Genomic DNA, 14548 nt, shown 5'->3' on the forward strand with positions numbered 1-14548 from the left:
AAATGAAAAAGTGTAAAAGAAAGAAAAAATAACTTTGTTCAGTCATTTTCCAGACTCTCTTTAATTCAGTACAGTGTTGTCAGTATCGTCAGGGACTAGAGCCTGTCCAGACCGAACATCTGCCTTTCCAAAATATAGCGCAAGTCCATCAATCACATTTTATTTACAATAGATAGATAGATAGATACAATACGTACTGCATTTTATATCTGGTATCATCACAGAGCAGCTTTACAAATCTCTGGGCCTTCACTACCAATAAGAAAGTCTAAGATGTCAGTGGTAAAGAAAATTTCCTTACACTACATTAAACTTCTAAACTTAAACCAAATCACCTTGAGCCGGCACCAGATACAAAAATAAAGTTAAAAAGATAGAAATTAAATTAACATTGTCCATGTTGCCTTACACAAATTAAAAAATAATGCTATAGTTCATTTAAAAGGAAAGATGAAAACAAAAAATATATAATTGATTTTGCGAATATTTATATGCCTGACTAAACAAATCTGTTTTCAGACTCTGTCTGAATGCTGAAAAGGTGTCTATATTCAGATGTTCAAATATCTCAAAAGTGTTCAATTTTTGCTCAAGGCATCTTCCTTAAGTGGATAAGTTGACGATATTTTAGTTAAATGTATATGGAATGTTGTGAGCATACTGTATGACTTGATAATTTGAAGTGAGAATTATACCACAGAAGTACTGTGCAAAAAAATTTTAATGGACTTTTTGGTAATGTTTGCTGATACTTTAGATTTTTGGAAAGGAATGTGGCACACTTGTCAAAATAATAATGAGTTGGTCTTTCTCAACGTTAATAATGTGTGGCAAAAGACACTAGAACAGGAGGAATGGATAGAAAATTTAAGGAAACAGGTGAAAGGTCTGGAATTTGGTGACGAGAAGCACAGAATTTTAGCTTTCTGACATTCTTTGCATCCCACGTGTGTTTTTACTACTGGAGATTCAAAGTGTTTAGCAGTATTTTTACTCTTGTCTCTCATTCCAAGTACATGAACATGTGCAGCAGTCATAATAAAAGAAACAAATCTTGTAAGACAGAATGTTCCAAGTGTTTTGATTTCACATCATGGTTTGGACAAAAAAAAGTACACACATACGTTACAGTACAGATACAGTATTTCATTATGTAAGATTTGTAACACAGCATCATGCAGGAACTGACTGTCAACAACACTTTGCAACACAAACATTCAATCTCTTTGAATCGTTTCTTTTCCATGTTATCTATCGGTTTTCTGAACCTTATTGTACCAATACTGGATCAGGTTAGCCAGAGTCTATCCATCTTGACAGGAACCAACCATGGGAGTCAATTGTAGGAGAAGCTCCCATATTACCCATGCTGTTTTGGAAGTAGCGAAAAGGAGATGTGAAAGTAAAACAATCGTGTCTGCCACTGAATACCTGCAAAAAGAACTGATTATATGTGTATATATATTCCACTAATGTGACCAACTTTGAATGATTGTGGTAACAACAGAACTGGGTATGACTGTTATAAACTGTAATAGATGCCATCAATGTCGGGGAGGATCAGCCTGCAGAGGCACTAATGTTATACGATTTCATCTTAAATCCATGAGGGGTGGTGACTAGAGATGGAGAGGAGAACCCAGAAAACATCGGCAAATGGGTAGAGGCCTCATTGAAGTAAAAAGAGATTGTGATTGGGGCTGTCCTTCTTCTTGATCTCCTCATAAAACTGCTAAAGGTGGCAAAGATATTTATGGAAATTTTCACGAGATGATTCTTGCTATTAAATCTGATTTTCACTATTTGATTATTATATTGATTATTATAACCTTTGTACTATTAGCTTTTGCTCTTACCACTAGGCGTTTGTATTGAAGCCCTGTGATCTGTGACCCAGACTCAGGCTGCGCTGAACTTCCACTACAAGTACTAGGTTAAGCATTGATAAAGAACCTGTTAAAGTAAGAGTAACAGGTGTTACAACTCCAAGGGTCCATTTATCATTAACTTGTATGGAGATGAGAAATGCCCACTGATCACATACTCCTTTAATTAACCGCATTTAAGAAGTGTAATCAACAGCTGTCATTCAGTCATCTCCTTGTTGGTTTACTGCTGGTGACTCAACGCACATGTCATTAAAGGTATTCTCTTCATCCTGAAACTGCCTTCATTAATTTGTATTTGACAAAGAATAAAACTCTGATTAAGCATAAAACATCATTCCAATTTGATGCAATTTTCAAGTAAACAATGTGATTTGTAAATGTGAGCATATTGTGGTGTGTTGATTTAACCCAATGTATACAGTAGGCCTGAACAGCAATTAGATTTAGTGATTTGAAAATAATCAACCACAATGGTAGGCATTGTGTATGTTGAAGTTTGATTTCCCCAACCCCTCACCCGATTCAGTGATGCAGAAGACAAACAGATGTCCTGCCTTACTGATCTCTGGCCAGCTGATTAATGTCTATTTCCACCTCCTCCTTCAGTCATTCCAATCTGTTATTCTCCCTGTCATACTTCAGCAAACACAGCACATCCACCATCTTATTTACATATATTGTTATCTGTTCTCTTACTCCCACACCCTGCTCTAATGAATATCAAGATGATAAAATGGTCTAGTGTTCTTATTAACTGATTAACCTAAAATATTTTCTTCTGATTTATCCATCTACTCCATCTCACACCCTTTAACTCTGCCTTATTCTTTCTCTTCCTTATGCTCCGATTTTGTAATTGTTGTGAATCTCTGGCTTGATTTCACACACCAGGGTCAGCAGCTGCCTTAACATCTTCTCTCGGTTACGTTGGTAATTGGTCTGCATGGTCTGAATCTTCTTCTTGGTCTGCTGCTCCACCTCTGAGGACAAATTGCCTTGAGAGCCCATAGCCTAAAAAGAGAAAATAGATACATAAGTTCTTCATATTAACAGGGCATACTTTCTGAACTAATTCAAAAGACCATCGAAAATGAAATTATTATGACATTAAGCCATCACCAACATTCAATTAACAAACCCCTTTGATCCAATTCATGGCTGCAAGGGTCTAGAGACCATCCCAACTGCACTGGATGCAAGGCAGGAGACAATACTTAACGAAGAACCAGTCCATTGCAGGACCAATTCAGAGTCATCAGTTAACCTAATGTGCTCATTATTTGGGAGGAAACCCCTCAGATGAATGGAGAAAATGTAAACTCCACCTAGACAAAGTTGGTGTGGGCATTCAAACCAGCCAGAATTCTGCCTCCTTTTAAAATTATACTGCATTTCTAAATGATCAGTCTCATAAGTGTTTCACAAGATTGATATATTCTGGCAACAACAAACAGAAGAAAGAATCTGTCCACTAGAGCACATTCATTTTAACAGACTGCCTGCACGCACTTGAACTGGAGAAGAGAGCACTCAACTCTGTTTTTACTGGCTCAGATTTCAACTTGTGATGAGAAACTGGCATTGAAACTGAAAAACATTCATGAATGCCATAGAAATAATAAGGCATATACTCCACAAACGGTATAATATTTAATATAATTGTCACCTGTTAAGAATTTAGACTGAATGATTCTGTCAAGTCTGTCATCCGACATTTACAGTATGTTCTATTAAATAAATTATGATGGTATGCACTATGAAGGGGACAATATAAAGTAAAAACTGACTTGATTACTGGCACAGTGGTGAGTGCTGTTGTCTCATTATTCCTATTTCCCAGGAGCTTATACATTTTACAGTTACGGTTTGCAATGTGTCGTTGTTGTACTTTGGTAGTCCAATTTTTTTTTTTTCACCTCCAAAGATCTGAATTAGGTTAACTAGTGACTGCAACTTGAGTGTAAGTGTGGGTCTGAGTGGATTCTACAATGGACCAGTACCCTGTCCAGGCATATTTCCTGTCTTGCCTCAGTGTGGCCTGGACAAGCTGCATTCATGACCTTGAAGTGAATTGCATGGGTTTCAGAATGTTAATGCAGAATGTAAGTACTGCCTATTACTTTTAGTAATTAAAATGTAATCATTTTGTAACTCTGAATATCATCAACATGTTATGAATGACTAGTGATGAGTAAACCAGAACAGCTTCAAATTGAACATAACAACATTAGAAAAGTTGTGACAAAAACTGCCCTTTCAGCTCAACAAGCTTGTCCATTCTGTTCACTAAGACTGTCAAAAATAACATCAACTTAAGATATGAAGGTCCCTAAAATCCTTGGATCTCTTGTATAAAACTTGGTTATGCTTGTATGTAAGCCATTTCATACATAAAAGTAAGGTTTTATAAAACTCAAACTTGGTGTGGAAAATTGGCTTAAAGAAACAGAAAGTTTTGATCATCTCTAAATCCTATGCAGACTTTTTTAGTGTTTACAATTTAGTGACTCCAGGCAGAAGAACAGTGATGTGAACAGAAAATCTCATTTCATTGACCCATCAGTCACATTCTGATGTCCGTCCATCTATCCACCCATCTATTTTCTAATCCTAAAATAGAAAAGGGATTTCTGGGTGATGGTCTCTGTAGTGTAGGGTCCAATTCAACACACAGTTCCAAGAAGACAGGTCAAGAAAATTTGAAGCGGCTTATAAGTCAATCATCTTCACGAAAAAGGACACAAATAGAATTAATAACATTTAAGTAACAGAAATGTTTGTGTGTGTGTTTTATTTGTGACAAAATACTGAACACACATTCACACATCAGAGACCTATGTAGTTTCACCAGTTCACCTAACCTGCATGTCTCTGAACTGTGGGAGGAAACCGGAGCAAACCCCATGTAGAAACTCCACACAGGGAGCAACCAGGTCCCAACCCATGGGCTCCTTCATTCAATGTAACATTGCTACCCCTGCATCACATAGTTACATCAACTGTGGCCTTAACAAAAATACTGTTTATTTAGTAACATACCCTTAGTTTAGCAACATAGTGTATCCACTGGTTTCAGGACCCTCTCGCCATTACTTAAACTCCAACAAAATTCATTATTCTTAAGGGTCACAATTGCTGAGTTTTCTCTGTTCTCCCATGGTTTGAAAGTACAGACGTCACTCAGCAACATGGCCAAATTTACATGATGATTAGGTGATGAATATTCAAAAGGGACTTTTTTTAACCATATATGGTTACTGGTAGGAGGTGAGAAGGAGTGGCTAAAGAAGTGCACGAGTGCATTATTTTAAATTCATTTGAGATTTATAATGGAGTTTGGCACGGGACCTGGTGTACTTATGTGATTTTCTTTTGTGTGTGTATACTTCTCTTTGCCTTTCTAGAATGAGCAAGATTTTAGTATGGAGTCTAAGCAAGGTTTTATACTTGAGGCCCCTGCCCTCTACCACATTACTTTGTAGCTTATTCCATGTGTCTACATTTTTGTTGCATGAAGAAAATTTTTGTGTGAAATCTATCCTTAACAATTTTCAGAATCTATTTTGACCTAACGACTGGAATCTACTGTAAGAAATCATTTCGTAATTTTAAACACTTCAAACATGTCCCCTTTTAATCTCCGTTTGCTTAAACTAATAGGGTTCAGCTTCTTCACTCTGCCCTCATAGTGTATACCTTTTACTACTGGAATCAGTTTAGTCACTCTAACGTACAGTTTTGCAAAAAATAAAAATAAAATTTGCTTTGTTGCCGATTTCCCAAATGTTAAAAAAGAAACTCACTAAAAGGAGTTGTCTATTGGGTGGAGGGATTTAAAGGTTTTATTCAGGATAGAAAACAATGACTAGTGCTCCTTGAAGGCTCATTCACATAATTTTTTTTGGTCATAAGCTGCACACCACTGAAATCATATCTGTTTATCCATCTGATTCACATCATGGTAGAGGTGCAGTAGTTTTATTTTTCTAAATATGGCATGCTGTGTATTTTCTAGATGAAGACAAACCAAAACACAACATTACTGCGTTTTCTCCACAGGAAAATAAAACTATACTTTGCAAGTAGCCTTTCCTGTTTCTTGAACGCAGAAGATGAGGGATCACTTGCTCCAAGTGCTATGGAGCTTCAAGTTTCATTTGTGTCTCTGATGCATCTTTAGGATTTTGATCACCAAAATTGTCATTATAATTGTCAAAGTGGAGTTTCTCTTACCAGAACAAACAGGGCACATGTCTGAAGCTCAAGAAAATAGTTCCACGTGTCAGGAATTAAGTCTGGTGACTTTGTTTCACTAGATCAATCAATTAATCAACATTTATTTATATAGCACATTTTCATACAAAGCAAATGTAGCTCAAAGTGCTTTACAAAATGAAGAATAGAAAAATAGAAGACACAATAAAAAATAAACATAAGTCAACATTAATTAACATAGAATAAGTAAGGTCTGATGGCCAGTGTGGACAGAAGAAACAAAAAAAAACTCCAAAGGCTGGAGAAAAAAAATAAAATCTGTAGGGGTTCCAGACCAAGAGACCGCCAAGTCCCCTCCGGGCAATCTACCTAACATAAATCAAACAGTCCTCTTTGTATTTAGGGTTTTCATGGAAGGACTTGATGATGAAAGATAGATATATTTAGAAAGTCAGTCAGTCATTCTCCAACCCACTATATCCTATATATTTATTAAAATATTAAAACTCCTGTTGAATTAATGCATGCAAACACTTCCAGACTGGAAATAAACACCATTCATTCTGTGTCAATTGCACAAGTTTTGCTGGAAAAAAGCACAAATAAAATACTATGTTTTTCTCTGAACGCAATTTTGTGTAAATCATTTTACTCATCACTATGAATGACCAAAACTCAGTTTGATTAAAATATTAGGTAATCTTTGTTCTTACGGCCTACACCTCTATGTTTGGGCTACTGGATTAGCGTTCAGCTCATATGGTGAGAGAGCTGATATTTAGCAGAATACATTTTCCCCTCCTCTTTCGGATTCTCACCGCTTGCTGCTTCTGCTGAAACTCCCTTTCTCTTTCTGTCCTGTACTGTTCAATCTCAGCTTGAGCTTCTTCTTTGGCTTGCTTCAAACGTCGGGTCTTACCTGAAATATAATACATATTTAAGTTTTCATGGGTCAACTCAAATCTGATTTCTCAATAAGTAATTTTACAAAAAATAAAAAAGTTTAGCAACTCAGAACTTGCAATGGTTGACATAAAACTAAATGATTTAATATATATTGTAATGCTTACAGCACACTTTACATCTCATTATCTTTAAACAGCAGATACTAAATCAGTAAATACCATCTAAATATTCTGTGTCAGTGCAACTTCACCAATTTCTAGCTATTTTTCCATCCCAATTCCAAACCTGATACATGTCACTCAGGACATTCAGCATTAGAAATAAGGACATAGGACACACACATGCAAACATCTATCCTAACACATAGAACTATTAACCAGAGGTGCATTTCTTCTTCTGAAGAAGAACCCAATGAAAACTCTGCTTAAGGCGCTTTCCAATCTGAGGAGCTTTTGTAGGACCTAGAGACTTTTTAGAAAATCAGAAACTTTTTAGCATTCCCAACATTGGAACCCAAGCCATTTTTAGTTCCTGGTAGGTAATTCCTGGTCTTTTTTTCAGCTCCTACTCCAGGGTATGTACTTTTCATTCACTAGGAACTATCGTGGGTGGGGCGTGGAAAATGGATTTGCCGATTGGTTGACCACGAGCACAGGTACCATCTTACAAATCTTTTAGTAGTTTGGATTTTAGGGAGTAATCAGTGAAAATGGAGGTCCACACTTCCCACCGCATAGCCACCTATCTGGAGCACCACCCCATGCACCACATCAAAACAATCATTTTCCCTGTGAAATTGTGATTGCTTTGAAGAAATAAATTGGGACAGGGTCCCCCATGAACTCCCAAACTTCTGATCACACTGCTCTTTGCAGTGCATCATTCTTCATAGTCTCCTCTTTGGTATGCTGCACCATGCACCTCACTGAAGAAATAATCTACCCTGTAAAGTCGCAATCAGTTCGAAGCTATAAGGTGGAAGGGGCCCCCGTAAATTCCCGATCACGCTACACTTGCACTGCCTTGAAGCAATAAGTGCTGGCAGTGGGTACCCTATGAACTCTCAAACTCCCATCACTCTTCTTTGCATGTTACATATTTTGCAGAAAGATTACAGGTCTTGTTGTGTGGGTGGAGTGCAACACACAACAGCAGCCAGGGACCACAATCAACCCAGGGCCTACATCATAAAGGAAGTAACTGTTTTCTGAAATCAAGGTTCCTGTGGTGGGAAAATGCCTGCAGACATAAGAAGAATGCACATATTTCACACAGGCAGTACAACGCTGTCTTGTGAAGCTGTGAGGACGTAGTGCTAAACAATAAGCTGAAATACTGCCCTTAGTGTCACAGAATGCAATTTAAACTTTCCATTAACGATGACCATCCTTGTCTGGGGAATTTTACATAAAAGAGCCATTTTTTTTAATAATTTAATGGCTTCCATTCTGTAATGGGAGCATTTAAACAAGAAAACCACTACAGGAATTTTGAGCTGTTGACTTCATTTATATAATCATAGTCGGAAGCAGATGGCAGTAAGCTCCCATGAAGCCCATTGCGTAATGTAACATCCCCCAGTTACTCTCTCTGATAAAATTTATCAAACAGGTTTGATTTCTGTTTGTTTTAAGGGTGGGCTTTGTGTGTATGAGAGCTGACAACCAAAGAGTGTCCACCTGGAAATTCAATGCATTTAATGCAGCAATAAGGAATGCATATTTTTGCACTTCACAAACAGAAGAGAAGTTCATCTGTCTGATGTCTCATGTTTTATTTAACACAACAGAGTGGGAAAAAGAAAAAAGGGCAGAGAATGCAGCTGAATGTTAATGCCATACCTATTACCCATACCTGTTCACATACCATAACCATACCTGTTAACCTTTTATACAGCGCCGACTCTATCAGGCAGCATGCAATTGGCTGTCAGAAAAAGGAACACGACTGTGCTGCAAGGTCGGCCCACAGTCAGTAAATTTGACATGTCCAGTGATTTTCAGTTGCTTAAACTGACACAATCTGATGACGGTATCAGCAACTGTAGTCAGAAAGTCTGACGTGGCCCACAAGTAAAAGTTACATAATGTGGAATTGGCTTGAACAGGGTGCACAGAACATAATAAATAATTTAAAAATAAAAAGTAGTGACTTGATTATCACACAGGTTTTGACAGAAAATCAAAGATTAATTTTATTTTAAGAAGTAAATGCAGTACTTTAACAAGTTTTGATTTGAGGTATTAAGTGTCAGACACATGAGCAAATACTAGAAGAAGTACTCACCAATCAGCTTCAGTCACACCTTACGCATTACAATTTATTTGAGAAATTCCAGTCTGGTTTCCGCACTGGTCAAAGTACAGAAACGCCACTAACGCGGGTTGTAAATGACATTCTGATATCCTCTGATGAAGGAAACTCCACTGTAATTATGTTGTTAGACTTACAGTAAGTGCAGCATTTGACACCATTGACCATTCTATTTTACTGCACAGGCTAGAAAATGATGTTGGGCTTACAGGCCCCGTGCTCGCTTGGTTTAGTTCTTATTTATCAAATCGATTCCAATATGTACAGAAATGTGCTGACAGTACTCCATCTTTATACACAGAAGTGAGATATGGTGTCCCGCAGGGTTCAGTACTGGGACCTTTACTATTTTCACTTTACATGTTTCCACTTGGATCTCTCATTAGGAAACAATGTTAATTTTCACTTGTATGCAGATGACACCCAGTTATACCTTTCATTTAGATGACTTTAATTAGCTGCGTTAGTGAATTAAAGGAGTAAATGGATGAGAACTACTTGTCTTTAAACACAGATAAAACAGAGATGTTAATTTTTGGAGAGAATGACGCTGATCACAACAATATTTTGTCATCATTTAACTCAGTTGGAATCACCATTAAATTTACTGAATCAGCCCGCAATCTAGGAGTTATCTTTGACTCTAGCATGTCATTTAAAGTGCATATTACAAAGTTGTCCAAATCATGTTTCTTTCATCATAACAATATTGGGAAATGAAGGTGCTTTCTAAATAAAAAGGATTGTGAGAAATTAATTCATGCATTTATTTCTAGTAGGATTGACTACTGCAATGCGGTGTTCACTGGATGTTCAAACTGTTCGTTATACAACATCCAGTTAATCAAAAATGCTGCTGCAAGAATTATTACAAGAACAAAAAAATACGAACACATAACTCCAGTTCTTAAATCCTTACACTGGCTCCCAGTTAAGTTTTGGGTAGATTTCAAAATCCTCCTTTTAACATATAAAGCATTAAATGGCCAAGGTCCTGCTTACTTGTCTGAACTTATCATGACTTACAAACCAGAGCGCACATTAAGATTTCAAGATGCCGGTCTGCTTATGATTCCAAGGATTAATAAAATAACAGTGGGAGGTCGAGCTTTTAGTTACAGGGCCCCTAAACTGTGTAATGGTCTTCCTGCTGCTATAAGAGATGCCCCTTCGGTCTCAGCTTTTAAATCCCGGCTGAGGACTCACTACTTCAGTTTAGCATATTCTGACTAGAGCTGCTGATTAACTGTACAGACTGCATCTCTGTTGTTAGTCATTAGAACTAAAACATAAGTAACACGATAGTTATAATTTTATACTAACCCTCACCTATTCTGTTTCTCTTCTCTGTACTCAAATGTGGCACTTGGTGTCACGGCCAACCTGCCAGGTTGTTTTGCCTGCCTACGGTAAAGTCATCCCTGCTGGAGGATCGCATGAATCGTGTGGTAGAGGGGTCCTTTCATCGGATTGGCTAGCCCAGCACTATTTCAGCTGTGGAATGGCCAAATGGGGGAGGCAGCTTGATGGATGAAGTCTCCAGGACTCTAAACAAATCCAAATCATGTTATGTGATATCATCTACTGTTAAATTCTGCTCCGTACTTGTAAATTTTTTTATTTTATACTGTACTGAGGATTTGTTCTGTTCTGTGTATTGTATTGTATTGACCCCCTTCTTTTGACACCCACTGCACACCCAACCTACCTGGAAAGGGGTCTCTCTTTGAACTGCCTTTCCCAAGGTTTCTTCCATTTTTTCCATACAAGAGTTTTTTTTGGAAGTTTTTCCTTGTCTTCTTAGAGAATCAAGGCTTGGGGACTGTCAAGAGGCAGGGCCTGTTAAAGCCCATTGCAGCACTTCTTGTGTGATTTTGGGCTATACAAAAATAAATTGTATTGTATTGTATGGGTAACTGTAGAGAGGTTATTAATTAAATCTCTTTCTATTCCCAGATTATCTTGTCTAATGTATACAGTGTACACTGCGTGTTTTTTACATGCATCCTAAACTGCTGGAAGAAATTCTGACAATCTGCAATCTTGTACAGTACTAAATAAAAGAATGAATGACTAAATTAATAAAATACAAATACAGAGCAGAATCAATTGTCAACCATACTTTTAATGAACTTTCATTTTTCACTTCCAATCAGAAGATTATTGTGCAAAGTAGACATGTGGTGAAATCTTTAATAAGGCTATGGTATATTAAGAAAACAAATTATTCCATTGATAAATGTAATATACAATGTTTCATGAAAGGCAATTATTTGAAAAAAAAACATTAAACTAAAAAGCAGTATATTTTTAAATTTATAATGTTTATTTGTTTATCCACTCATTGAATTCACTGAACAGTGGCACAGTGGGAGTGCTGCTGCCTCACAGTAAGGAGGCCTGGGTTCACTTCCCGGGTCCTCCCTGCGTGGAGTTTGCATGTTCACCCCGTGTCTGCGTGGGTTTCCTCCGGGTGCTCCAGTTTCCTCCCACAGTCCAAAGATATGCAGGTTAGTTGCATTGCCGATCCTAAATTGTCCTTGGTGTGTGTGTGTGTGTGTGTGTTCTGCGGTGGACTGGCGCCCTGCCCAGGATTTGTTCCTGCCTTGTATCCTGTGTTGGCTGGGAATGGCTCCGGCAGACCCCCGTGACTCTGTGTTAGGATATAGCGGGTTGGAAAATGACTGACTGACTGACTGAATTCACTGAATCCTGTTAGTCTAGATAAAGGGTTGTGATGAACCGGAACCACTCCCAGTAACACCGTGTTAAAACTGGCAACCAGACATGGTGGGACATCACAATACAATTTTCATCACCAATACCTGGGTCACATTAAAATAATATTCCTTTTTTGTTTTAAAATACTAAGCAATTGAACAGAACATATTGCCATTTATTATTCCCTTTTCATGACTGAATTTATAGCTTAAAAAAATCCTATATGAATAGAGTACTGTACATGTATTCGAAATGAAGGACAACTGCATTTAAGACTGAAGCCAAATAACATTTTTTCACAGTACTTAAACAGGAATCAGATTACTGGCAACACTATATTTGTGGAAATACATTGGGGTCTGGTATTTGCTGGAAACTCTCAGAAAAAGTGTCGATACAGTGATCGTAATTTGTTGCAATACAATGACAGTCGACCAAAGAGATTTCGGTTCATAATGAAGAGGTGTCAGGTCTCACAGGTACATTAAGAAAAGGTGAATGCATTCTATGTTGAAACTGGTATGAAGTGCACCAGTGAGTACTGGCCCAATGCATGCACTGTTTTTTTTTCACATAAAGTATCCTGGAAATCTGAAACAAACTACCAACTCGTGTAGTTAAAAGCAGAAACCTTGACATGTTTAAAAACTACAGTACAGTATATGGATTAGATTTTGGGACAATTTAAGAGCTAAACAAATAAGCTTGATGGACTGTGTCTCCTCTCATTTGTCAAAAGCCTCTTGTCATTTTCTTATATTCTTTAAAATCAAACAGAAGTCAATACATTATACGGAATAAGAAAAACCCTTCACTCAATTAATTCCAGTTAAATCACTTTTCATTGTGGATGTCTCCTGAATGGATAGTCATAAGGTTTCACCTCTCCTTACTGGGCCATGTATGATATTTAAAAGCTAAATTATTAATGATGTGGTGGTTACAATTGTGCCTCTCGGATTCAACCCCCCAAGATTAACTCCGTGTGCAATTTGCACGTCCTCAGGCTTTACCGCACACACGCATGCGTGTTAGGTTAGTTAGCGATCCCAAATTGGCCCCGTGTGTGGGTACTGGGTTCTGCTATATATTGATACCCGTCCAGGGATGGCACTGTGGTACCGAGTTAAGCTCCGGCCCCTCGCGACTTTGAACTAGGTTAAATAGATTTGATTATGTAAAAGAAAAAACATTATAAAACTGCACATTGTATTCAATGTAAATGTGCCCTTTTCTACATATCTGCCTTAATCTTTATTATTTTGATCATTCCTTATGAATATACCAGCATCTGTCCGTTCTGCGAGTTATCCAATGTCTAAGGGTCGAATTCGTTATAATAATGTTGTATACCGTATGTATATTACAAAGTGTAAACACTGACAAATATTAAAAAAACGGGATGCGTCATCGCCAGGAAATCAGAAGATAACTGGGCATATAACAGCATACAGAAGTACATTTAACAAAAGATGCCTTACACGAACAGATGACGAAATGAGTCGAAACGTGACAAATAATTGGAAGTAAATAATCTGCGTATATATAGAAAAATGGCCTTGTTTTGAAATAAATCAAACATATTGCGCTAAACTGTTATATATATGCAAGTCAATACAGTTTATTTAAAAACAGCACAGGTCAATATGCAGCATGTCCTTCAAGCCCCCACGTAATCCGCAGCACTGCCACTTGCGCGCGCACCCCTGCATCTTTTTGCCTGCGCCCTCATAACAACCAATAGGCAGAGCACCCCAATAACCAAACGACCGCTATTTTCCTTACGTTTTCTCGCTTCGGCGACCTTCTCAGCGGCTCGTTTTTCTGCTTGCAAAAGCTGTTGGATGCCTTGGGACTGGCTGGCCATTTTCCTTTTTATTCGCAGTTCTTTATTATGATTTATTATCTTCTCCGGTCTTCCTCTGCATCCCTCTGTGCTGATGAGGTTGGAAGCTACGAGAGAGGTTGACTCCGCCTGGTCCTAGCGCGTCCTGATTGACATGCTGATAATTTATATACTATTTCAGTTCAGTACATACCAAAGCACATTACCAGTTAAGAGCTACGCAACAAATACAAATACAACATGAATAAAGAAATGCAACAAAAAGAGAATTCGTAATACTAATACATTAACTGAGAAACAACACGTAATAAATACAAAATATATATAAACATACATTAAAATTAGAGTGTTCTGACTCAGACTGTACAAGGGCATAATCAAATTAATAATTCCACCGGTAAATAGTGACAATTTCATGTCGATAGCAGATAGCTGAAAAATAAGTTCATTTTATTGAAGACACAGCCATTTCAAGTGAGATCAGGTGAACCAAATTTGAAAAGGGGGGCAATCTCAACAACTGTGTGTGTACGTAAAAGAAAGCAACACAAAATCTGTCAGCAATCGTTATTTAAGTGCTGAGACAGATGTGGTAGGTAGATCATTAGAGTATGAGTGTCTTATAGGTAAAGGTTCTGTACCTGAATTCCTTTTTTTA

At 37.6% G+C, this 14548-nt stretch overlaps 1 protein-coding gene across 1 annotated transcript; it reads right to left on the minus strand.

Annotated features, from left to right (window-relative positions):
* Window positions 1–42: 42 nt before the first annotated feature.
* Window positions 43–14012, minus strand: LOC120539008 (V-type proton ATPase subunit G 2-like). Its single transcript, XM_039768684.1, has 3 exons — window positions 13830–14012; window positions 6923–7023; window positions 43–2900 (listed from the first exon to the last, which is right to left on the minus strand). Exons 1-3 carry the CDS (start codon window positions 13909–13911, stop codon window positions 2727–2729), a joined length of 357 nt encoding a protein of 118 aa, XP_039624618.1. The 5' UTR covers window positions 13912–14012; the 3' UTR covers window positions 43–2726.
* Between the last annotated feature and the right edge of the window lie 536 nt (window positions 14013–14548).

This window comes from Polypterus senegalus, chromosome 11 (genome assembly GCF_016835505.1).
Source record: "Polypterus senegalus isolate Bchr_013 chromosome 11, ASM1683550v1, whole genome shotgun sequence".
NCBI lineage: Eukaryota > Metazoa > Chordata > Cladistia > Polypteriformes > Polypteridae > Polypterus > Polypterus senegalus.

Coding starts and splice junctions, on each gene's coding strand:
- LOC120539008 (XM_039768684.1), bottom strand. CDS start 13,911: ATGGCCAGCCAGTCCCAAGGCATCCAACAGCTTTTGCAAGCAGAAAAA. Junction 7,024..13,829: donor GGTCGCCGAAGCGAGAAAAC/GTAAGGAAAATA, acceptor ATTATATTTCAG/GTAAGACCCGACGTTTGAAG. Junction 2,901..6,922: donor TTCAGCAGAAGCAGCAAGCG/GTGAGAATCCGA, acceptor TTCTCTTTTTAG/GCTATGGGCTCTCAAGGCAA.